This window comes from Salvelinus sp. IW2-2015, linkage group LG32 (genome assembly GCF_002910315.2).
Source record: "Salvelinus sp. IW2-2015 linkage group LG32, ASM291031v2, whole genome shotgun sequence".
NCBI classification, from domain to species: domain Eukaryota; kingdom Metazoa; phylum Chordata; class Actinopteri; order Salmoniformes; family Salmonidae; genus Salvelinus; species Salvelinus sp. IW2-2015.
This window is the reverse complement of record NC_036871.1, coordinates 16,095,377-16,119,950: the sequence shown is the minus strand read 5'-3', so window position 1 is coordinate 16,119,950 and position 24,574 is coordinate 16,095,377. Positions and strand designations below refer to the sequence as shown.

Genomic DNA, 24,574 nt, shown 5'->3' with positions numbered 1-24,574 from the left:
AAAGGTGATGTTGTGTGGTCTCTGATTAATGCAGGGAATATTATTTTTTTATTTTTTGTGGTGTGTGTGTGTGGGTGTGGTGGTGATGGGTGTTGTGTGTGTGATGTAAATAGAGTTGTAGTGTCATATGGTTTGGTCGTGTGGGTTGATATCAGTTACTTTCTTTCTCACTACCTTCAGCGATAGCAAGCCTGATCTTTTAACAGACTGCTAGAATGTTGTGTGATCATTAGATAATAGTTGGCCGACACACTCTGCTATACGCAATCGGCTACAGAAAACTGTTACGACATGGCAGCATTCTTAGTGTGTTCTTTAATTGGAACAGTAGACGGCTTTCCATGGATCAAAATATTCCTCTTAGAGTTGAAGTGCCATTAAAACAATATATAATACTGTAATTGCATAAGAATATAGTAGCCCACTGCAGAAGCAAGGATCTATCAGAAGCAAGGCATCAAGTGAAGTGCTTAAAGTGATTATTCCGCAAAACCCCTTATGCCATTGTTATAAGGGCCTATTGTTATACGTTAAACGCTTGTTGTTTTTTGAATTTGCGACAGGTAGCGTAAGATTAGTATATCAAAATGAATGGTAGAACCTTGTTTGTGCATTATGTTCATTCCTTCCAATCCAGAACCTCTCCCTCTGCTGTGCGCTAGCGGGAGGAGGGCGCACGGTGTCTTTCGCTCCTGCCCACTCTTCTCGTAGTGATCTGTCTGTGCGTCTTTGCGTCTTGGAGCTGGAATTTGGGAAGTGGAAATGCCACTGTTACTTTCACAGTTGGCGTCAAGTCGAATGAGAGTGACCCTCTGACATTCTACTGTGTCGGTCAGACAGCGCGCATCGGGAAAGGGCCGAACCGTTACCGAACGAACGCAGTCAAAAGGAATAGGAATTGGGGGATTTTAGACGGGGTAGTAGTGAGTGTATGAGATATTATTGAATCTTTTAAGTTTTTTATTCCACTTTTGATATACAATTATCAGTTATCGATTGATAGCCTAACTATTGGGGCACTTTAGGCGTCTGGATTTTCGGAATCAACAATTGTTTTCTGCGATTGGATTATTATTATTATTATTTTCCTGGGAAATGGCAAGTTCTTATTCTGCGAGAGAAACACGACTTTCCGAGGAAAGAGGAAACAGCCTCTGAATAGGCTACTAAAGGATGCTGGCAACCTGAAGCTGTCAGACGAATTTCTCCTATATTTCTGAGACATTTGTTGTTTTGCTTTGAGGACTATAAAACGGTGGAAATATCAAAGTTTCTTTTTTCTTTTTCTTTTTTTCTTTTTTACAGATTTGTGTGTTTTACAGTCCAATGATGTATTGTGGATTTATACTGTTATTTTCAACCCAACTCATTGTTGTGGCTCCATTGATTCAAAGCGGTAAGTGTACACTGTTGAAATATCATATTTTCTAACATTGGCCTTATAAAAGCCTTAATTTGCACGATTTGAAATCACGACTCACCTGTTTTCGTCATGTCTACGGAGGTGCACCTAGGCTACAGTACAGGGTTTTGCTAGACGCATCTGAAGCCTAAGCTCTCTAGTCTAAATCAGTTGAAAGTCAACCTTTCCAAAACGGTAGAGTTTATTGGTTATGTATTTATCTAAAGGTATCGTTCCCTCAACAGTAGGGAGAGGGAATAAATGTGTTTTGTTCCAAGGTGTTCGGTGTCATGTATTGTTTATGGTGTCGGTAAATGGGCACTTGTGAGAGCATGTCTTCATATTTGCTATGTTATTTACTATTCATGTAGTAAATAACAAAAAAAGATACAAAAATGACACAAAGTTGCTTATTTCTGACTCATATCTCATGCTTCACTAGTTTTGAAACAAGTACACTGGTAAATGTGTGTTTTTACATCTTCTGTTAATAATTTCCACTGAGGATTGGCAGACCGTTATTACTCTTTTTTTCTGAATGATAAAACATATATATTTTTAAAGGGTCGTCTACACCATCGTCTTGTTTTTTCCTGTTCATTCAAAAATCAGATGTCATTTCTCTCTCATGGATTTCGTTTTAAAATAATTATCTCTGTCTGTTTTAGTTGCAGATAAATGTGGAGATAACATTGAGATAACCAATGCAGATTATCTCACCTCGACTGGCTATCCGACCTCATACCCTCCATCACAGCAATGTATGTGGGTGATATCAGCCCCAGAACCGGGCCAGAAGATACTCATCAACTTTAACCCTCATTTTGATCTGGAGGACCGAGAATGCAAGTACGTAACGCGCTCTTTTTCTGGACGTAGTGTGTGACTCTGCCACCTATTGGTCAATATAAGAACTTTATATTCCAAGGATTCCTTCTGGGGCCGTAGGTATCAGAGTAAGAGTGCTGATCAGCCCCACCCACCCCATGTTTTCTATTAATTTAGGTCTACAAGGCAAAACTGATCATAAATAAACACTCCTACTGTGAGACGCTTGATGCGAACATGGAAGAGGACTAGACTGGAGCATCAACCATTACCTACTTAAGGGTGTTGTCATTTGAGAGGAAATATAATTGGATCGATATGTTTTGGTTTTATTATTTGATTTGCTCTGTAGTGCTGTCTACAATATTGTTGGGTCAAAGATCACTTGTATTTTGCCTGGATGTGGGCAAATGTAGCCTAGTCCCTGTCTTTAGCTGTGCTACCTAGTGCTGGTCATTGATTATGATTTGGGTCACACATACAGTATATAACAGACACGCACACACACAACAACACACATGCACTCGGCACCTTAGGTTAAGTATGCATTCCCACTAAAGCCCATATGTTCACAATCTACCATAAATAACCCAATTTTTATAATGATCCCTCTGTCTGTGTAAATCACAGGCTCACTGACTGTCTTGCACATGGGGTCCTTGACTACTATTAGATCACATTTCACCACCAAGGGACCTATAAAATGTTAGCACTCTTTAGGATTCTGGCAGATACTGGATAGTGTATAGCTTTCTATAAGGAGAGATGTTCTTTGGGACCATGTTTGGAATGCCTTCAGTTCCTTGCTACTGCATCCCCAAGTTTTTCGATAGCAACCAAGTCTGTGTTTTTGACTCTGATGATAGGTTTACTGTAATATTCATTCTGAAAAATACTACAATACAGTGCCTTCKGAAAGTATTCAGATCCCTTGACTTTTTCCACATTTTGTTGGGTTACAGCCTTATTCTAAAAATGATTGAATTGTTGTTTTCCCTCATCAACACAATACCCAATAATAACAATGAAAAAAATGTTTTTAGAAATGTTTGCTAATTTATTAAAGAGAAAGAAATGTAATATCACATTTACATGAGTATTCATACCCTTTACTCAGTACTTTCTTGAAGCACCTTTTGGCAGCAATTACAGCCTCAAATCTTCTTGGGTATGACGCTACAAGCTTGGCACACCTGTATTTGGGGAGTTTCTCCCATTCTTCTCTGCAGATCCTCTCAAGCTCTATCAAGTTGGATGGGGAGCATTGCTGCACAGCTATTTTCAGGTCTCTCCAGAGATGTGCGATCGGGTTCAAGTCCGGGCTCTGGCTGGGCCACTCAAGGACATTCAGAGAATTGTCCCGAAGCTAATCCTGCGCTGTCTTGGCTTTAGGGTCGTTGTCCTGTTGGAAGGTAAACCTTCAACCCAGTCTGAGGTCCTGAGCGCTCTTGAGCAGGTTTTCATCAAGGATCTTTGTACTTTGCTCTGTTCATCTTTGCCTTGATCCTGACTAGCGGAAAAACACCCTCACAGCATGATGCTGCCACCAMCATGCTTCACCGTAGGGATGGTGCCAGGTTTCCTACAGACGTGACGCCTGGCATTCAGGCCATAGAGTTCAATCTTGGTTTCATCACACCAGAGAATCTTGTTTTTCATGGTCTGAGAGTCTTTAGGTGCCTTATGGCAAACTCCAAGCAGGCTGTCATGTGCATTTTACTGAGGAGTTGCTTCCATCTACCAAAAATGCCTGATTGGTGGAGTGCTGCAGAGATGGTTATCTTTCTGGAAGGTTCTCCCATCTCCACAGAGGAACTCAGAGCTCTGTCAGAGTGACCATCGGGTTCTTGGTCACCTCCCTGACCAAGGCCCTTCTCCTCCTTTTTCTCAGTTTGGCCAGGCGGCCAACTCTAGGAAGAGTCTTGGTGGTTCCAAACTTCTTCCATTTAAGAATGATGGAGGCCACTGTGTTCTTGGGGACCTTTAATGCTGCAGACATTTTTTGGGTACCCTTCCCCAGATCTGTATCTCGACACAATCCTGTCTCGGAGCTCTACGGACAATTCCTTCGACCTCATGTCTTCGTTTTTGCTCTGACATGCACTGTCAACTGTGGGACCTTATATAGACAGGTGTRTGCCTTTCCAAAGCATGTACAATCTATTGAATTCACCACAGGTACACTCCAATCAAGTTGTAGAAACATCTCAAGGATGATCAATGGAAACAGGATAAACCTGAGCTCAATTTCGCGTCTCATAGCAAAGGGTCTGAATACTTATTTAAATAAGGTATTTCAGTTTTTATTTTTGTATAAATTTGCTCACATTTCTAAACACCTGTTTTCGCTTTGTCATTATGGGGTATTGTGTGTTGATTGATGAGGAGTTAAAAAAAATGTAATTAATTTTAGAATAAGGCTGTAACGTAACAAAATATGGAAAAAGTCGAGGGGTCTGAATACTTTCCGAAAGCTCTGTATATAGTGTATAGGATCTATAAGGAGAGATGTTGTTCTTTGGAACCATTGGAATACCGCCAGTTTCTCCAGTAAATGAATCACGGTTGACATTGCGTCTCCGAGTTGTAACGCCAACCGAGCCTGTGTTTTTTACTTTGATGATAGGTTTACTGTAATATTTGTTGTGAGGATTTATTTTATAGCTCATAGTCATGGTTTGGCAAATGTGAATGTGGTTTTTGGCTATTAAACAAAATGTTTAAAATATCAAATGAGGGGCCTTGGCAAAACCACAGATTCCTACGAGAAAACGTACCCCTTTTCCTTTCATCAACAACATCTGCAAACCAAACTCCAAAACGTGATATTTCAATGTCATCTATAAAACATAAAACATATAAACGGTTAGGGTCATTGTCCTACAGTGGTGGCACTGACCCCGGCACACATGTCGGCGGCATGGGTTCGAATCCGGCCCACTGCCCTTTGACTCCACCTTCTCCTACCTTTCCTGTCTTCTCTCTACTGTCTTATCTGTTCAGTACAAAACATAGAAAATACAAAAGGAGTGTGACTGCTTCACTCCTTAATATAGATATACAAAAGTATGTGGACACACCTTCAAATGAGTGGATTCAGCTATTTCAGACACACCCGTTGCTGACAGGTGAATAAAATCGAGCACACAGCCATGCAATCTCCATAGACACACATTGGCAGTAGGTTGACACATACTATGGACTTTCAACGTGGCACCATCATAGGATGCCACCTTTCCAACAAGTCCTGTTGTGCTGCTATTGTGAAGTGCAACACTCACTACCAAGTTCCAAACTGCCTCTGGAAGCAACGTCAGCACAATAACTGTTCGTCGGGAGCTTCATGAAGTGGGTTTCCATGGCCGAGCAGCTGCACACAAGCCTAAGATCACCATGCGCAATGCCAAGCATTGGCTGGAGTGATGTAAAGCTTGCCACCATTGGACTCTGGACCAGGGGAAACGCATTCTCTGGAGTGATGAATCACCATCTGGCAGTCTCACGGTCCATACAGAAATGGTTTGTCGAGATCGGTGTGGAAGAACTTGACTGGCCTGGACAGAGCCCTGACCTAAACCCCATCAAACACCTTTGCGATGAATTGGAACGCCGACTGCGAGCCAGGCATATAATCGCCAACATCAGTGCCCAACCTCACTAATGCTCGTGTGGCTGAATGGAAGCAAGCCCCGCAGCAATGTTCCAACATCTACTGGAAAGCCTTCCCAGAAGAGGGGAGGCTATTATAGTAGCAGCAAAGGGGGACTACCTCCATATTAACGCCCATGATTTTGGAATGAAATGTGCGACGAGCAGATGTCCACATAATTTTGGTCATGTAGTATTTATATATATGTACAGTACCAGTCAAAAGTTTAGACACACCTACTCATTCAAGGGTTTTTCTTTATTTTTCACTATTTTTTACATTGTAGAATAAAAGTGAAGACATCAAAACTATGAAATAACACATATGGAATCATGTAGTTTCCAAAAAAGTGTTAAGCAAATCAAAATACACTACCGTTCAAAAGTTTGGGGTCACTTAGAAATGTCCTTGTTTTTTAAAGAAAAGCACATTTCTTGTCCATTAAAATAACATCAAATTGATCAGAAATACAGTAGATATTGATACTGTTGTAAATTACTATTGTAGCTGGAAATGGCTGAAGAGGCGACTCCGGGATGCTGGCGTTCTAGGGATGCTGGCCTTCTAGGCAGAGTTGCAGAGAAAAAGCCACATCTCAGACTGGCCAATAAAAATAAAAGATTAAGATGGGCAAAAGAACACAGACACTGGACAGAGGAACTCTGCCTAGAAAGCCAGCATCCCGGAGTCGCCTCTTCACTTTTGACGTTAAGACTGGTGTTTTGCGGGTACTATTTAATGAAGCTGCCAGTTGAGGACTTGTGAGGCATCTGTTTCTCAAACTAGATACTCTAATGTACTTGTCCTCTTGCTCAGTTGTGCACCGAGGCCTCCCACTCCTCTTTCTATTCTGGTTAGAGCCAGTTTGCGCAGCTCTGTGAAGGGAGTAGTACACAGCATTGTACGAAATTGAATTTCTCAGAACAAGAATAAACTGACGAGTTTCAGAAGAAAGTTATTTGTTTCTGGCCAATTTGAGCCTGTAATCGAATCCACAAATGCTGATGCTCCAGATACTCAACTGGTCTAAAGGCCAGTTTTATTGCTTCTTTATTCAGCAAAACAGTTTTCAGCTGTGCTAACATAATTGCAAAAGGGTTTTCTAATGATCAATTGGCCTTTTAAAATGATAAACTTGGATTAGCTAACACAATGTGCCATTGGAACACAGAAGTGACGGTTGCTGGTAATGGGCCTCTGGACGCCTATGTAGATATTCCATAAAAAAACAGCCGTTTCCAGCTACAATAGTCATTTACAACATTAACAATGTCTACACTGTATTTCTGATCAATTTGATGTTATTTTAATGGACAAAAAATGTGCTTTTCTATCAAAAACAAGGACATTTCTAAGTGACCCCAAACTTTTGAACGGTTGTGTTTATTTTATATTTGAGATTCTTCAAAGTAGCCACCATTTGCGTTCATGACAGCTTTGCACACTCTTGGCATTCTCTCAACCAGCTTCATGAGTTAGACACCTTGAATGCATTTCAATTAACAGGTGTGCCTTGTTAAAAGTTAATTTGTGGAATTTCTTTCCTTCTTAATGCGTTTGAGCCAATCAGTTGTGTTGTGACAAGGTAGGGGTGGGTATACAGAAGATAGCCCTATTTGGTAAAAGACCAAGTCCATATTATGGCAAGAACAACTCAAATAAGCAAAGAGAAATGACAGTCCATCATTACTTTAAGACATGACGGTCAGTCAATCTGGAAATGTCAAGAATTTTGAAAGTTTCTTCAAGTGCAGTTGCAAAAACCATCAAGTGCTATGATGAAACTGGCTCTCATGAGGACCGCCACAGGAATGGAAGACCCAGAGTTACCTCTGCTGCAGAGGATAAGTTCATTAGAGTTACCAGCCTCAGAAATTGCAGCTCAAAAGAATGCTTCACAGAGTTCAAGTAACAGACACATCTCAACAAATCAAATCAAATTTTATTTGTCACATGCGAATAAATACAACAGGTGTAGACTTTACAGTTAAATGCTTACTTACAAGCCCTAACCGACAATGCAGTTTATCCGCATATGTGGTTCCCACCGTGAAGCATGGAGGAGGAGGTGTGATGGTGTGGGGGTGCTTTGCTGGTGATACTGTCTGTGAGTTATTTAGCATTCAAGACACACTTAACCAGCATGTCTACCACAGCATTCTGCAGCAATACCCAATCCCATCTGGTTTGCGCTTAGTGGGACTATCATTTGTTTTTCAACAGGACAATGACGCAACACACCTCCAGGCTGTGTAAGGGCTATTTGACCAAGAAGGAGAGTGTTGGAGTGCTGCATCAAATGATCTCAACCCAATTGAGAAGGTTTGGGATGAGTTGGACTGCAGAGTGAAGGAAAAGCAGCCAACAAGTGCTCAGCATATGTGGGAACTCCTTCAAGACTGTTGGATAAGCATTCCAGGTGAAGCTGGTTGAAAGAATACCAAGAGCGGGCAAAGCTGTCATCAAGGCAAAAGGTGGCTACTTTGAAGAATCTAAAATATATTTGGTTTTGTTTAACACTTTTTTTGGTTACTACATTATTCCATATGTGTTATTTSATAGTTTTGATGTCTTCACTATTATTCTACAATGTAGAAAATAGTGAAAATAAAGAAAAACCCTTGAATGAGTAGGTGTTCTAAAACTTTTGACTGGTAATGTACATAACTAAGGGGTCATTCATCGGAATGTATCGGAAAGGAGGCGGATGTCGTTCTACTTGCATGGCAGCCACAGTTTGTATTGTCTGAACTGAATTCCTCCCTTATCAGATAGAATGTCCRGGGAAGCTGCAGTGCATGACTGCATCCCAAACGTCACCCTATTCCCTATTACACTACTTTTGACAACTCTGGTCAAAAGTATTACACGATATAGGAATAGGGTGCCTTTTGGGATGCAGACCACTAGGTGTCTGCCATCGCTCCCCTATATTTTAATTATATTACAGAGCCAAATAGAACATACATGTCCCTGTGCCATGGAACATGGCTGTAACTATCCAACCAAAGAATCTTTAAACGTGACGGGTCTTTTTGCCTTCAAGCATTAGTACAAAACYTTAGGGGTTTTTCTTCGAAGGAAAGGTCTGTCTATAATTATGTTTTCAGTGTGGTGCCAGAACAACAACCTCTCCCTCAACATCAGAAAGACCAAGGAGCTGATCGTGGACTACAGGAAACGGAGGGCCGAGCACACCCCATTCACATCTTAGGGGCTGTAGTGGAGCGGGTTGAGAGCTTCAAGTTCCTCTGTGTCCACATCACTAAGGACCTATCATGGTCCAGACACACCAACACAGTCGTGAAGAGGGCACGACAAAACCTCTTCCCCCTTTAGGAGGCTGAAAAGATTTGGCATGGGCCCTCATATCCTCAGAACATTCTACAGCTGCACCATTGAGAGGGTCTTGACTGGCTGCATCACCACTTGGTAAGGCAACTGCTTGGCATCAGACCATAAGGCGCTACAGATTGTAGTGCGTATGGGCCAGTGTATCACTGGGGCCGAGCTCAATGGCATGTCATCCAGGACCTCTATACCAGGTGGTGTCAGAGCGAGGCCATAAAAATTGTCAAAGACTCCAGACACCCACAGAGACTGTTCTCTTTGCTACCGCACGGCAAGCGGTACCAGAGCGCCAAGTCTGGGAACAAAAGGCTCATTTACAGCTTCTACCCCCCAAGCCATAAGACTGCTGAACAGTTCATCAAATGTCTACCCAGTCTATTTGCATTGACCCACTTTTTATTTTCACTGACCCTCTTGAACTGGCTCTATTCACACTCACTGAACTCTACTCACAGACTCACACATACTACACCGACAGTCTAACACACACACACACAGACACACACACACACATATTGACGCCACACACACAATCACGCTCTTTCACGCTCTTCACATGAGCTGCTACTACTCTGTTAGTTATCTATCCAGATTGTCAAAATCAAATCAAATTTTATTGGTCACAAATACACAYGRTTAGCAGATGTTAATGYGAGTGTAGCGAAATGCTTGTGCTTCTAGTTCTGACCATGCAGTAATATCTATGTTTAGTCACATTTACCTCTACCTACATGTACATTTGACCTCAGTTAGCTCAACTACCTCGTACCCCTGCACATTGACTCGGTACCTGTAGTGAGGTGCGTACTGGCGGCAGAGAAGTCAGGCGCAGGAGAACGAAAACTGATTTACAACGGTTTTGTTTAATATCCATAAACCACCGTAAACAGAACAATACAAATAAATGGGTCAAACAAAACCCAGTAAATACCAGCATACCGTGCACAAGCACCACAAGAAACAATTACGGACAAGGACATGGTCCATTGGTTAAATAACCATTGGTTAAATACACAACATGTAATTGATGGAATTGGAGCCAGGTGTGATGGAAGACAAGACAAAACCAATGGAAAATGAAAAGTGGATCMACGATGGCTAGAAGGTCGGTGACTTCGACCGCCGAACGCCGCCCGAACAAGGAGAGGGACCAACTTCCGCGGAAGTCGTGACAGTACCTGTATTCCTTGTATATAGTCTCGTTATTGTTATTTTATTGTGTTACAGTTTCCTTTTGTATTTTATCAGATTTGTCTTACTTTTTATTAACTCAGCATTTCTGGAAAAGGGCTCGTAAGTAATCATTTCATGGTACATATAAAGTTGTATACACCTGCTGTATTCGGCGCTTGTGACAAACAACATTTGTTTGATTGATTGAATACCCAATTGGGTGGTTGTGAGGGGTTTCCTTCTTTGTGGTGTGTGTCAAGGGGTTGTCAGAAGCTAAAGGAAGGTCATAAAAAGTGTGTGAGAGAGAGAGAGAGAGAGAGAGAGAGAGAGAGAGAGAGAGAGAGAGAGAGAGAGAGAGATTAGAAATGAGGTTTGCTGGAGAAATGCAGTTTTGAAATCTTCCCTTGAAATCACAGTCGGAACTGACAACATAACATTCATGGAGTGGTCAGATATCAAAATAACATCAATAAGGCTTTTGTGGAGATGCTCTGTGGTTGAGTCGATATGCCAGCATGACTGTGGCCAATGTCGAGAAGCATCAAAGACAGAGGCTGTGTCCCAAATCGCACACCGTGTTTCCTACGTGCCCCAGTCAAAATGTTGCACTGCATAGGGAATAGGGTGCTATTTGGGATGTAATCCTAAATCTAACCAAAGACAGACTTATCTCACACTGACACTAAAATAGCATGACCGATTTTTTTATTTGTTTGAACGGTTTCCTCGAGCGTGAGACCATGACACAGGGAGWGAGAGAGAAAGAGAGAGAGAGAGTGAAAGGTTAGGAAGGAGGTTTGAATCATACTCATAATCACAGACAGCACTTTGAATCATTATGACTCATACCCATAATGATTCAAAGGAGAAATGCCACATCAGCATGGCCTACTGTTCAATCAGCCGTTTACATTTAGGTTTGGCCTAGCGTGTCAACCTCCAGACACACCAATGTGTTTAGCCTCAATGTGTTCGTTTCAATGGAAGCAGAATGGCTCTTYCCAACTGCTTTCCTCAGTAGTGGAGGCAAAAACAGGAAGGCCAGGTGTAGTATTGGATCCAACATGGGTTGTTTGTGGTTTTGCTTCTAAGGAACTAAATTGGGTCATGAACTTCTACAACAATCTGTTTGTTCTCGGTTCCATGGGCATGTTCCTTTTATTTCACCACTTTGAAGTTGACAGGAGTCTTAACAGCTAAATGAAATGACAGACTGATTATATTAGAGCCTTGGAAGGTCAGTCTGCCCTCCCATCTTGCACGTAAATACCGTTGGTGGCTCCAAATTTACTCACAAGAGTATATCCTGTGTCATTTCGTGACATTGGCCTAGGATACAAGTTTTAAAAACAACCATAACAGATCTAGTATACCAAAAGAGACAGTTTCCTGTATGCATTTCGGGACAAATCCTAACTTAAGATCTTTGGCGCTTGTGATTAGGATATGGAAGATTAATGCGAATATCAGAGTTACGACTGATGTGCTTGTCTGAAGTTACTCTCTCTTGAACTTCAAGTCGTGTATCTGAATCAAATCTTAATGCCAGGATGTAGGGTGATTACAGGACTAAAGGCTGCATGAGGCACACTTCATTTTCCCTCGTTGTCTGTAGTTGACGTAACCTTTGTGGTATGACACATATAAAACAAAACCACAACTGCAGGCCTGCAGACTCCCAACCAGCAGTGCTGCTGCTGTTGACCTGGTCAAAGACATTGTCTGAGTACCAAATGGTACCGCTATGTAGGGACTATGTAAGGACTATGTAAGGACTATGTAGTAGGGACTATATAGGGACTATGTAAGGACTATGTAGGGACTACGTAGGGACTATGTAAGGACTATGTAGGGACTATGTAGTGACGAGGGTCTTCTGCTATGGAGGAATGGTCCGGTGATGGATACAACTCTAATTGAATGATCCTCTCAGTGTGGTCAATTGTCATTTCCACTGCGCCACTATGGCTCTGTGGTCATTGTGGTCATCCAGATGAAAGACTTGGGGTTAGTTAGATGGCTGGTGGTGGATGTTATAGAGCCACAGGCCAGTTAGCGTGATGACCGGTTGCACTATGACCTCTTGGACAGACCTCTGTATTTCTTCTTTTCTGCCCTGAGGCTCTTGCATCTCTGCCTTTCCTTTCCTTACCTTTCCTTTCATCTCCTTTCCTCTCCTCTCCTCTCCTTTCCTTCCCGTTCCTCTCCTTTCCTTTCCCTTCCCTTCCCTCTCCTTCTCCTTCTCCTTTCCTTTCCACTCCTCTCCTCTACTTTCTTCTCCTTTCCTCCCCTTTCCTTTCCTGTCCTCTCTTTTTTCTTATGACTTTTCTCACTCTATATGCTCACTGAACTCTGTACACTCATCGGTTTCTCATTTTTCTTCTCTACACACATTCTCTCTCTCTATCTCTCTCTCCCTCTCGCTCTCTCATTGTAGCTGAAGGTATAAAGTTGAAGTCGGAAGTTTACATACACTTAGGTTGTAGTCATTAAAACTAATTTTTCAACCACTCCACCAATTTCTTGTTAACAAACTATAGTTTTGGCAAGTTGGTTAGGACATCTACTTTGTGCATGACACAAGTCATTTTTCCAACAATTGTATACAGATTATTTCACTTATAATTCACTGTATCACAATTCCAGTGGGTCAGAAGTTTACATACACTAAGTTGACTGTGYCTTTAAACAGCTAGAAGAATTCCAGAAAATGATGTCATGGCTTTAGGAGCTTCTGTTAGGCTAATTGACATCATTTGAGTCAATTGGAGGTGTACCTGTGGATGTATTTCAAGGCCTACCTTCAAACTCAGTGTCTCTTTGCTTGACATCATGGGAAAATCAAAAGAAATCAGCCAAGACCTCAGAAAAAATTGTAGACCTCCACAAGTCTGGTTCATCCTTGGGAGCAATTTCAAACACCTGAAGTTACCACGTTCATCTGTACAAACAATAGTACACAAGTATAAACACCATGGGACCACGCAGCCGCCATACCGCTCAGGAAGGAGATGCGTTCTGTCTCCTAGAGAGATGAACATATTTTGGTGCGAAAAGTGCAAATCAATCCAGACAAAAACAGCAGAGGATCTTGTGAAGATGCTGGAGGAAACAGGTACAAAGTATCTATATCCACAGTAAAACGAGTCCTATATCGACATAGCCTGAAAGGCGCTCAGCAAGGAAGAAGCCACTGCTCCAAAACCGCCATAAAAAAGCCAGACTACGGTTTGCAAATGCACATGGGGACAAAGATCGTACTTTTTGGAGAAATGTCCTCTGGTCTGATGAAACAAAAATATAAACTCTTTGGTCATAATGACCATCCTTATGTTTGAGGAAAAAGGGAGCGTGCAATAATTAGAGCAAGAAAAACAAAAGGTACAAAAAAGGTGCAATGGGGACATCTAGTGACCAAAACCCGAACAGTCTTGGCCAAAACCTGACACGTCCGTTGTTGGAATGAGACCAAGGTGCAGCGTGGTAGGCGTACATTTTACTTTTATTTTAAATGACACCAAAAAAACAACAAAACGAACGTAAAGCCATATGCAGTGCAGAAAGCAACTACACACAAACAAGATCCCACAATCTAAGGTGGGAAAAAGGGCTGCCTAAGTATGATCCCCAATCAGAGACAACGATAGACAGCTGCCTCTGATTCGGAACCATACCCGGCCAACAAAGAAATAGAAAAACTAGAATACACACCCAAATCACACCCTGACCTAACCAAATAGACAAATAAAAAGGCTCAATAAAGTCAGGGCGTGACAGTTATTCTGACATTTCACATTCTTAAAATGAAGTGGTGATCCTAACTGACCTAAAACAGGGAATTTGTACTAGGATTAAATGTCAGGAATTGTGAAAAACTGAGTTTAAACGTATTTGGCTAAGGTGTATGTAAACTCCCGATTTCAACTGTATGTTTAACTCTGTATAACCCATGTCCTTCCTCTATTAGGGCAAAGTGCACTCCAAGCATTTTTTCCCCTGCACAGTGGCACTGCCAGCCTGTTTTCATCTTGGGACAATGATCTTTGTGAACTGTGAACTTCACGACTGGGTTTCACTGAATAGCCACATAACTTGGAATCACTTACATAAACATGACAGGAGGGTGTGAGTCCCAAATGGCACCCTATTCACTATATAGAAGTCCAATGGGCCCTGGTCAAAAGTAGTSCACTAAACAGGGAATAGGATGCCATTTGAGATGCACAAATAATGAACCATGCTGTGTATAAGTCTGGCTTCCTCCAGAGGACTTCTGTCTTAAGCAGCAAACATTCGCTTGATATATAAATAGGTATTAGCTGTTCTATAATCGTGATTTTGAGCAATTGTTTTCCTTGTTATTTCTCAAGACTGTTGTCATGATTGTTTGGATGGGTTTTCCAAAGCAAATGTAGTCACTCACATTGGCTTAAACCAGACGAAACACTGTGGTGTGTCCCAAATGGAACCTTATTCCCTTTATAGTGCATTACATTTGTGGGCTCTGGTTAAAAGAAGTGCACTATAATAGGGTGCCATTTGAGACGGAACACTGTGTGTGTTCTGTTTACCCACACACAGACAATGGATGTAAAATGTGCTCTTCAGTCATCTTCATTCTAAAGTGCATTTTAGTAATCAGAGCATCAGAGGTCCTTTGCCTCCCTACTGATCAGCGGGCTGCAGTGCTGCACAGCCAAATGAAAACACATGTCAGATTAAGGCCTAACGAGCAGATTAACGAGGAGAGAGTTTAGACAAAACTCAGATTCAGAGCAGTGCTGCACTGCGATCTCACAGCTGCTATCCCTCCCTGGATTTACAGAACAGAAAGCGCCCACTTCCAGATGTCTTCAGGACTTAGTAAATGCCTCGAGTCACAAGAACTGCGTACCAGACCTGGGTTGAAGTACTCTTTGAAATGATTTCAAATACTTAATCTGTGCTTGATTGACCTTGCCTGGTTTAAATACACCAGTAGAATTGTAGCACACCCAGCTCATCTGTCACTCCAGGCAGCCTAGAGCAAACGTTCAAAATATTTGAAAGGTTTCAAATAGTATTTGAACCCAGGACCTGCTGTCTACAGCATGTTTGTACAAAGCCTGTCCCCCTTGACAGTGAAAGTTCACTGTGAATAGTCATATTGTCCTATTAACGTGTAGACTTTTGAGATACCATGGTAACATGATGTGTATGCGTGTCTGTGCTAACAACGATCATGAGACACTGAACAACAAACAGCCAAATATAGCAACCTGGTCTCAGAGCATTTCATTTTTTTTTTTTGTAAATCCGAGACACTCCATTTAGTATGATATGTTACGTTTTGTATGTTTTGTACTCATTTGTGGATGTCCATCATCCATTTTGTATGATATATAAAAAATTACAATTTGTATGATATGTTAAGAATTTGCTAAAAGGACAATATTTTACGAATTTGCTAAAATTATAATATGCTACGAATTTGCAAAATATATGATATGTTACGAATTATAATTTGTTGTGGCTAACATTAGCTAGGCTAGGGGTTAGCATTAGGGGAATAGGGTTAAGGTTAGGAGTTAAGTTAAAGGGGAAGGGTTAGCTAAAAGTAGTTGAAAGTTGCTAATTAAGCTAAAATGCTAAAGTTGTCCATTATGAGATTCAAACATGCAACCTTTGAGTTGCTAGATGTTCGGGTTATACACCCACCCGTCCACCCTGACCAACCACTGACCATTCGTTTTTACCTTACCTTCTGTCTTATGTAATCATACCAAACATAATACATCAAACTAATTTGAGTGTCCCAGATTTAGCTTTACTATGTTATGTCTAATCTATGAGACAAAGCTGAAAATGGTGCAATAGTGCCTTTTACTCTGTTTGGATCATGTGATTCTAGCTTTAGGGGATTTTAGAGTGGACAAAAAAAGGCCATAGGAATGCAGGGAGACGTCTTGCTGCTGAGGTCAGGATCTCTAAGGGGTCAAAGGTGAGTCAGACGGTTGCCCATTTAGAGTGTCCTCAGTTAAAGGGAGGATGAGAGGATAAGCCAGTGGTCTATATCACTTCAGCATAGCAGAGGCTGCGTCTCAAATGGTACCCTATTCCCTATACAGTGCACTACATTTGACCAGGGCCCATAGGGCTCTGGTCAAAAGTAGTGCACTCTATAGGGAATAGTGTGACAGATTGGAAGACAGATAGGAACCCAGGGTTAGGGTTAGCCGTCCACCAACAGCAGGGACCCTGGTGGAGAATAACTCTCTATCACGAGTGGCATGGAGGAATGCAGTCTAAGGCACTGTATCACAGTGCAAGAGGCGTCACTACTATGCCTTGTATCTGCTCCTAACGCAACACAAGGCCCTCAGGCTGACCACCAAGTCTGTCTGAACTCATAAAGCAGCATTGTTTATTAGGCGGGACCGGAAAGGACCAATGATATGCACTGAGTGTACAAACCATTAAGAATACCTTCCTTATACCTTTCCAAGCCAAACCGTCATATTAYAACCGCTAACCGCTACACACAGCCTACATCGTTAATGTCACCATATTAGGTAACCTTGTCACCATATTAGGTAACATCATAGTTATTTAACATAGCTACTAGAAGTAATGCGTTAGTAAACCCACTACAATCATGCAGCACAGTGTACAGTCAGCAAGCAGTTTAGCAGTTACACCGTCGGGCCCCGTTGGCAATAAATTAATAAAACCAAAAGTTTACCTTGACTTGGAAGAGTTCCAGTGTTGGATAGCCTTAGCCAGCTAGCTAACAGAGCATCCCTCTCTATTTGAGATTGGTGTTGGAGTAGGATAAACTAGCTAGCTGCATTCACTAGCTAAGTGAAAGTGGGATTATTATTTTTTTATACAAAATATGAAATCTCTCACTCTTGCTTCTCCTTAATTTGTTAAGAAATACATTTGTTCAAAACTGTTCAACTATTGTCTTTCTCTCTCTTTGAGTCAACTGCTCACCACATTTTGTGCACTACAGTGCTAGCTAGCTGGAGCTTATGCTTTCAGTACTGGATTCATTCTCTGATCCTTTGATTAGGCAGACAACATGCCAGTTCATCCTGCAAGAACTCTGATAGGTTGGAGGACATTCTCCAGAAGTTGTCATAACGACTGTGTAAGTCTATGGAAGGGGGTGAGAACCATGAGCCTCCTAGGTTTTGTATTGAAGTCAATGTATCCAGAGGAGGACGGAAACTAGCTGTCCTCCGGCTACACCATGGTACAGAGCTACTGTAGACTTTTATTGTTTTAATCAATTATTTGATGACGTGAATATATTTAGTATAGTTTTATCCTAAAAGGATAACATTTTTAATGTTTCTCTATTTTTATTTTTATGAAATTCACTGAGGAGGATGGTCCTCCCTTTCCTCCTGAGGAGCCTCCACTGACTCCAACGCTTCCCACAGTTGTGTCAAGTTGGCTGGATGTCCTTTGTGTGCTGGACCATTCTTGATACACACAACAAACTTGTTGCAGTTCTTGACACAAACCGGTGTGCCTGGCACCTACTTCCATACACTGTTCAAACGCACTTAAATATTTTGTCTTGCCCAKTCACCCTCTGAATGGTACACATACACAGTCCATGTCTCAATTGTCTCAAGGCTTAAAAATACTTATCCCCTTCATCTAGACTGATTGAAGTGGATTTAACAAGTGACATCAATAAGGGATCATAGCTTTCACCTGGATTCACCTGGTCAGTCTACGTCATGGAAAGAGCAGGTGTTCATAATGTACATAATATACAGCGGGCACTGTTTTGAAGCCACCGTGTCTCCATGTTGGTTCTCCCTCTCCATTGTGAAAAAGATTTTGGAAGCTATGGATATGCATTTATTAATGTCTACATTTGTTTTTGCCACGTTTATTCTTTTAGACACCTTATTGCATACGTTTAAATTATATAATGTGAGCTAAACATAAAAATAAAATCTTAAATACATGTCATTTTGTCCTAGAATTCCATTAATTCCTATGGAGGACTGCTCCTACTGAGGTGTACCAATATGGCCGACAAGTGGCTTCAAAACGCATCTCATTGGCCAATACATAGCATCAGTAATCTAGTGTTTATATACATCATTGGAGAGGACAGCATACGTCTTGAATATTTGACTCATTCTCCATACGATTGTGGAGGAGTTGGAGATTAGAACTGTGTCCCAAATGGCACCCTATTCCCTGTATAGTGCACTACTTCTGACCAGAGCCCTATGGGCCATGGTCAAAAGTAGTGCACTAGAATCGTAAATAGGTTGCTGTTTGGGATGGAGATCAGATCCCCTGTCCCCCCGGCCACTCAACGGCTTGTAATTAGGAAGGACTAGAGGACTATCTATCACCACTGACTACACCTGTATCAAAACAGAACAGGCAGTGGACTGGAGTACAGCTGTAGTCTAAAAATAAGAGGTACTGCTGTGTGGCAGCCTGCCCATGTGGATAGAAGAGAGTGGACATGGTCTGGTCACTCTTGTGAGTCAACTCAAAGGTGTTTGTGTTTTTTAGGTGTGCAGTGTAGAAATGGATTATTGACATCTTTCTAATGACCGCCAGGACAAACATTAATGTATTGATAAGTATGTTGTTGTGCTATAATATGGATGAAAAAGAGCCTTGATCACCAATCATCATGAGGATTCCAGTCACCATGTTTGTGTTTCCATCTCGGGGTCAGTCAGACACTACAAGGCTGAAACAGAGGTGTTTGTGGCCAGCCGGCTGGAATCACACAGCCCAGTAAACCCCATTAGGGAACACTGCTTTTCTTTCAGAGAGAAGGTGACAGTAACAGCCTGTTCCATCCTCTGTTTGTCTGTCTGCCTGTCTGTCTATCTGTCCGGAATGCGTTCCAAATGGCACCTATTCCCTACATGGGCCCTGGTCAAAAGTAGTGCACCATATAGGGAATAGGGTGCTATTTGGGATGCAGACTTTCTCTGTCAAGCTGAGCGGGCAGGAGGCCATTACCAGGGGAGGTTGAGAGGAGGTTGAGGTGGTGAGTTTGAGGTAATTAACATCATATGTTTTGTGGGAGTGGGTTCCGTCTCTGTGAGGTATGTCCCCTCAGGCTCAGGCAGAAAGAGGTGATAAACTTGTCTTGGTGACAAATACTAAAACCATGTCAAAACGCGGCCAGACTGACAGAGTGTTTATTGCTTTCGCTTAACTCATTTAAAGGTGTAGAAGAGTAGACGGTGTGTCATCTGACAAAGGGCTCTTTTCCCGTTTTACTCTCAAAGGTATATACATTTCATTTTCAGTATTTAGACTTGGGTACACCCTTTAAATGCTTGTTTAACCTAAACGGTACACTGACTGAGGCATTTGGTATAGTGACACATTTAAGTGGTTGGCCCCCCAGGTTCTATTTGACTGTATTTGTTCAAGGCCTGAACGGACAGGTATTTTGTTACGTTGTGCTCATTAACAGTGGCTTACGCTGTTTCTAGACACCTTAGCTAGACCCGTAAAATGACGCTCCGTTGTTGAAGACCCAGGTAATTATGGTACGTTGTTCGTCGACACCCAGCAGGTGAGGATCTCCTGCTCGTGGTCGACATTTGCTATGTCCTGTCTTGTCCTTAAGGGAATCTGTCTGTTATCCTCTGCCTATGTACATTGTGTAGCTTATGATCACCTATAAAAACACATGGCCGTTAATACATCAGGCTAGAGATCCTCCTAATCAAACAATACCATCAATCAAACTCCAAACATAAAACATACAGGAATTATGACGGCAATCTTTGCACCTGACTAGTTTATTGGTCACAGACAGTCACAGCTTAGGGCATAAAATGTGTTTCCAATGTTTAAATGAACACTGCATTATAAAATCTATTCATTCTGTTCACAGCAGCTTTATTTGACCTGTGGGAAGCGTTTTAAGTGGCCTCTTGTAAAGCACTAGTGCCTAGCACTTCAGTGATGTTGTGTATGTATGCCATTTTTATTCATTTGCATCATGCCCCACTCAGATGGACTCGTAAAAGCAGCACCATGGGGAGATAGAATGCAGATGGCTATACAGACCTGACCTGGGGCTTTCATTGCTCACTGAGACAGCCCTATTAACCAACCAAAAATCTATCCTCACACCCTTGTTAAATAGACTACTTTCCCCCTTATTGTCCAGTAGAATTGCTGGTTAGGTTATTCATGCCCTCTTAGGAGAATGGTCTGGTAAGTGCTTTGCTTTGGTTCACTACAAATACACACACACACTACAATAGAAAGTCCATCTGGGGCTTAAAACAGTAGTAACTTTCTCGTCCTAAAGTAAGGACTTCCTTAACAACTGAATGTGATAGTCTAACACAATAATTGTCCTCCTATATCATATATCTTATTACCATTTGGACTATGCTAGTTGTGTTACCTTACCCTCCCCACGGCTATATTCTCTCCGTCATCTATCATCTGGAAGGCATCATGGGAACGTTTACAAGCCCGGCCAGCTTTTCTTTACTTGCACGCACACGCCAACACCCACAAACCACACACACACACACACACACACAACCACACACACACACACACACACACACACACACACACACACACACACACACACACACACACACACACACACACACACACACACACACACACACACACACACACACACACACACACACACACACACACACACACACACACACACACGCGCGCGCGCGCGACACACACGCACACACACACAAAATACACGCTGGGAATAAATCTGTGTGCCTGCAAGGCTAGCAGCCTCCCTCCATCCTCTCCTCTCCTCTCGCTAGAGAAGTCAAGTCATTAGTGATTCCACTGGCAAAGCCACGCTCAGGGTTAATTCAGCCTGCGGTGTCAAACAGGCTGGAAACTGGAAACTGTCGATGGACGGACACACTCTGTCTGAGTCTCAGCTGGGTCCTGCTGCAGGGCAGATGGAAAAATGTCTCATCAGACACAGTCAGACATACCGTTAGCCAGACACAGCTGTAACACCATTGCCAGAGACAGAGACACACTTCCAGGACAAACTCACTCACTCCTAGTCACTCCCCCGGCCCTAAAATTAGATGCAACCCTACAGATGGTGTGTCTTAGTACAGAATGCAACACTGTGCCTCCCTGCTGGTGCAGACAGACACCAACCCCTCCCTCCCTCTCTCTCTTTCTCTTTCTCTTTTGTCTTTCTCTCTCTCTCTCTCTTTCTCTTTCTCTTTCTCTTTTGTCTCTCTTTCTCTTTTGTCTCTCTTTCTCTTTCTCTTTTGTCTCTCTTTCTCTTTTGTCTCTCTCTCTCTCTCTCCCCATCTCCTCGTCCTCCCACCCCCACTCCGTTAGCAGTTCATTTGGTCCAAGCAGCTGAGGAGGATGAGCAACCCCATCCTTCCTCCTCCATTTCCACACAGGCAGCAAAAAGAACCCACAGTGAATCCTACAGGGAAATTAAAAAGAGGAGAGGTGGAACCCTTCATTGGTGATCTCTAATCCACCCGAGGATGGGGAGGTTTTTTGGGAGTGGGACAGAGACAGCCGTCGTCATCAAGTCTGCTTAGACAGCAGTCATGGGATTAGAAAGAGACAACTACACAGGATTCAGAAAATACTAATTCACCCTTGAGTACCATCCAGTACTTGCAGTGTTGCTGTTTTCATTTTACACATTGATCCCATTATGTGAGATCCGTGGGGTAAACAAAACGGTTAGTGTGTTCACATTGATTCATGTGGTTAGAGTAGATACTATTGGTTCACGTGTTGGCCATGTGTTAGCAGGCTGGGTTACAAAGATATACTATCTCACGCACACACACACACACACACACACCCACACACAAACACACACGCCAGAGAGGTGCCTGAGAGCCCAATGAGAGAACAAACCTGGCCTCTAGTAGTTGCCTTGAAAAGGGCATTGTCTAAAACCTCACGTCAACAGCTTTTTACAAGGGCTTGTGTTCTTAGCCATGAGAAAACAACTTGTCCACAGAGAGAAATTCCTCTGCCAATGTACCATGATGGGGCTGTCTACGTACAGAATCAAACTCCTGGGCAAACTTGCTGATGAAGTAGCTGTGTGTAAAGCCTAGGATACATCCCAAATGGCATCCTATTCCCTATATAGTGCACTACTTTTGACCCGGGCCCTGGTCAAAAGTAGTGCACTACATAGGGAATAGGGTGCCATTTGGGGCGTAGCCCTAGTCTTATTTTTGCAGGCCAGGCAGAGGCTGTTTCCACAGCTGGCTCAGAAAGGAAAAGGGTTGTTGGCTCGGCTGTGCCTGGAAAAAAAGTAGTATGTTCTCCAGCAGGCACCATGAGCTCACCATTTCATCTCCACATTTCACACACATACACACGGTCACACATGAGAGAGAGAGTACCTTCACAGTTCACACCCAATTACGTGTAATTGAATTAGCTACAGTATAAAACAGAAGGGTTGGGGTTGGGTTAATCTCTTGTGGACAGATTCACGTTAAACGGGAGTGACAACTTTCGCGAGAGCTTTACTTCTGGGTAACCAAAATTAGGGTAGGGTTATCCTCCGCTTGTTCTCAAACACTCACACACAGACATTACAGTACACACACAAACATGTACACACATTCTAGTACTGTAGAGATTAGAGAATTATCTTTGTTAGCTGACCCAGAGTGGTAGGGCACAGGGAATGGTCTATATAAGAATGAGCTGATAATGTATAAGGTGATAATGTATGAGGTTATAATGTATGAAGTGATCATGTATTAGGCGATAATGTATTAGTCCATAATGTATGAGGCGATAATGTATGCGTCGATAATGCATGAGCCGATAATTCATATGAGCTGATAATGTATGAGGCAATAATGTATGGGGCTGTAATGTACGAGCCGACAATGTATGAGGCGATAATGTATGGGGCGATAATGCATGAGCTGATCATGTATGAGGCGATAATGTTTGAGGTGATAATGTGTGAGGTGATATTGTCTGAGGTTCCCATGGAACACTGATAACAGAGGTAGATGAAGTCACCCCCGTAGCATACTGCTCCGTGGGAGTACAAACGTTCTCATGTTTCCTCATCTTCATTGTCTTGTTATTATAACCCTCCCAGTGGGTATAGACCCTCAGTAGTTACCTCAACTCCCATATCATCCATCCATAGCATTCCACAACTGTCTTTTCATCTCAGTAGATTGAGGGCGTGTGGTCAAATCTCTAAACCTAACAAAGGAGTTGGGTTTAAGGAGCATAGCTATTGTATGATTAACCCAAACCGCTGTCTGAGTTGGTCTTGGAATGACGCTATGTGCAACATAGCCTGGAATCCAAACTGATTATTGTTTCCGTATTGTTTGATCAACTCTGGGGCCTTTTTCCTGAACCAACAGTTGTGTTTGACTCCCCCCTCCACTTTCTAGCTCTAACTTAGCAGATAGCTACTTTATGGAGGAAAAGTATACTTACTATGCCTGTGACATGTGCTTGTCCCACCTAGCTATCTTGGGACGAATGCACTAGCTTTAAGTCGCTTTGGATAAGAGCGTCAGTTAAATAACTAAAATGTAAATGTTAATGTCCAGTCTGAGATTGAAAGGTTGGGGGTTCGATTCCTCATTCACGCTATAGAAACAAGAAATGGGCTCCAGCCCGTTCTTTATTATTATTTTTTAATATATATATTTTTTAATCTCCACAATTTGGTATCCAATTGGTGGTTACAGTCTTGTCTCATCGCTACAACTCCCGTACGGACTCGGGAGAGGCGAAGGTCGAGAGCCGTGCGTCCACCAAAACACAACCCAATCAAGCCGCACTGCTTCTTGACACAATGCCAACTTAACCCGGAAGCCAGCCGCACCAATGTGTCGGAGGAAACACCGAACACCTGGCGACCTTGTCAGCGTGCACTGCACCCGGCCCGCCACAGGAGTCACTAGTGCGTGATGGGACAAGGACATCCACTGCGCCACTCGGGAGGCCTTTCTACGGGTCGTTCTGGCTCTGACAAAGGCTTTATACTACTACTACTACTACTACTACTACTACTACTACTACTACTACTACTACTACTACTACTACTACTACTACTACTACTACTACTACTAGTACTACTGCTACTATTATTGCTGCTGCTACTACTACTACTATTATTGCTGCTACTACTACTACTACTA

General features: G+C 42.4%; 1 protein-coding gene across 1 annotated transcript in view; it reads left to right on the top strand.

Annotated features, from left to right (window-relative positions):
* Positions 1-641: 641 nt before the first annotated feature.
* The window catches only part of LOC111956848 (neuropilin-1a), an 85,122-nt gene continuing 61,189 nt past the window's right edge, over positions 642-24,574 (top strand). The window contains 2 exon segments of the mRNA XM_070436522.1: positions 642-1,396; positions 2,071-2,251. Of these exon segments, the coding sequence (XP_070292623.1) occupies positions 1,327-1,396; positions 2,071-2,251 (251 nt within the window). The 5' untranslated portion in view covers positions 642-1,326.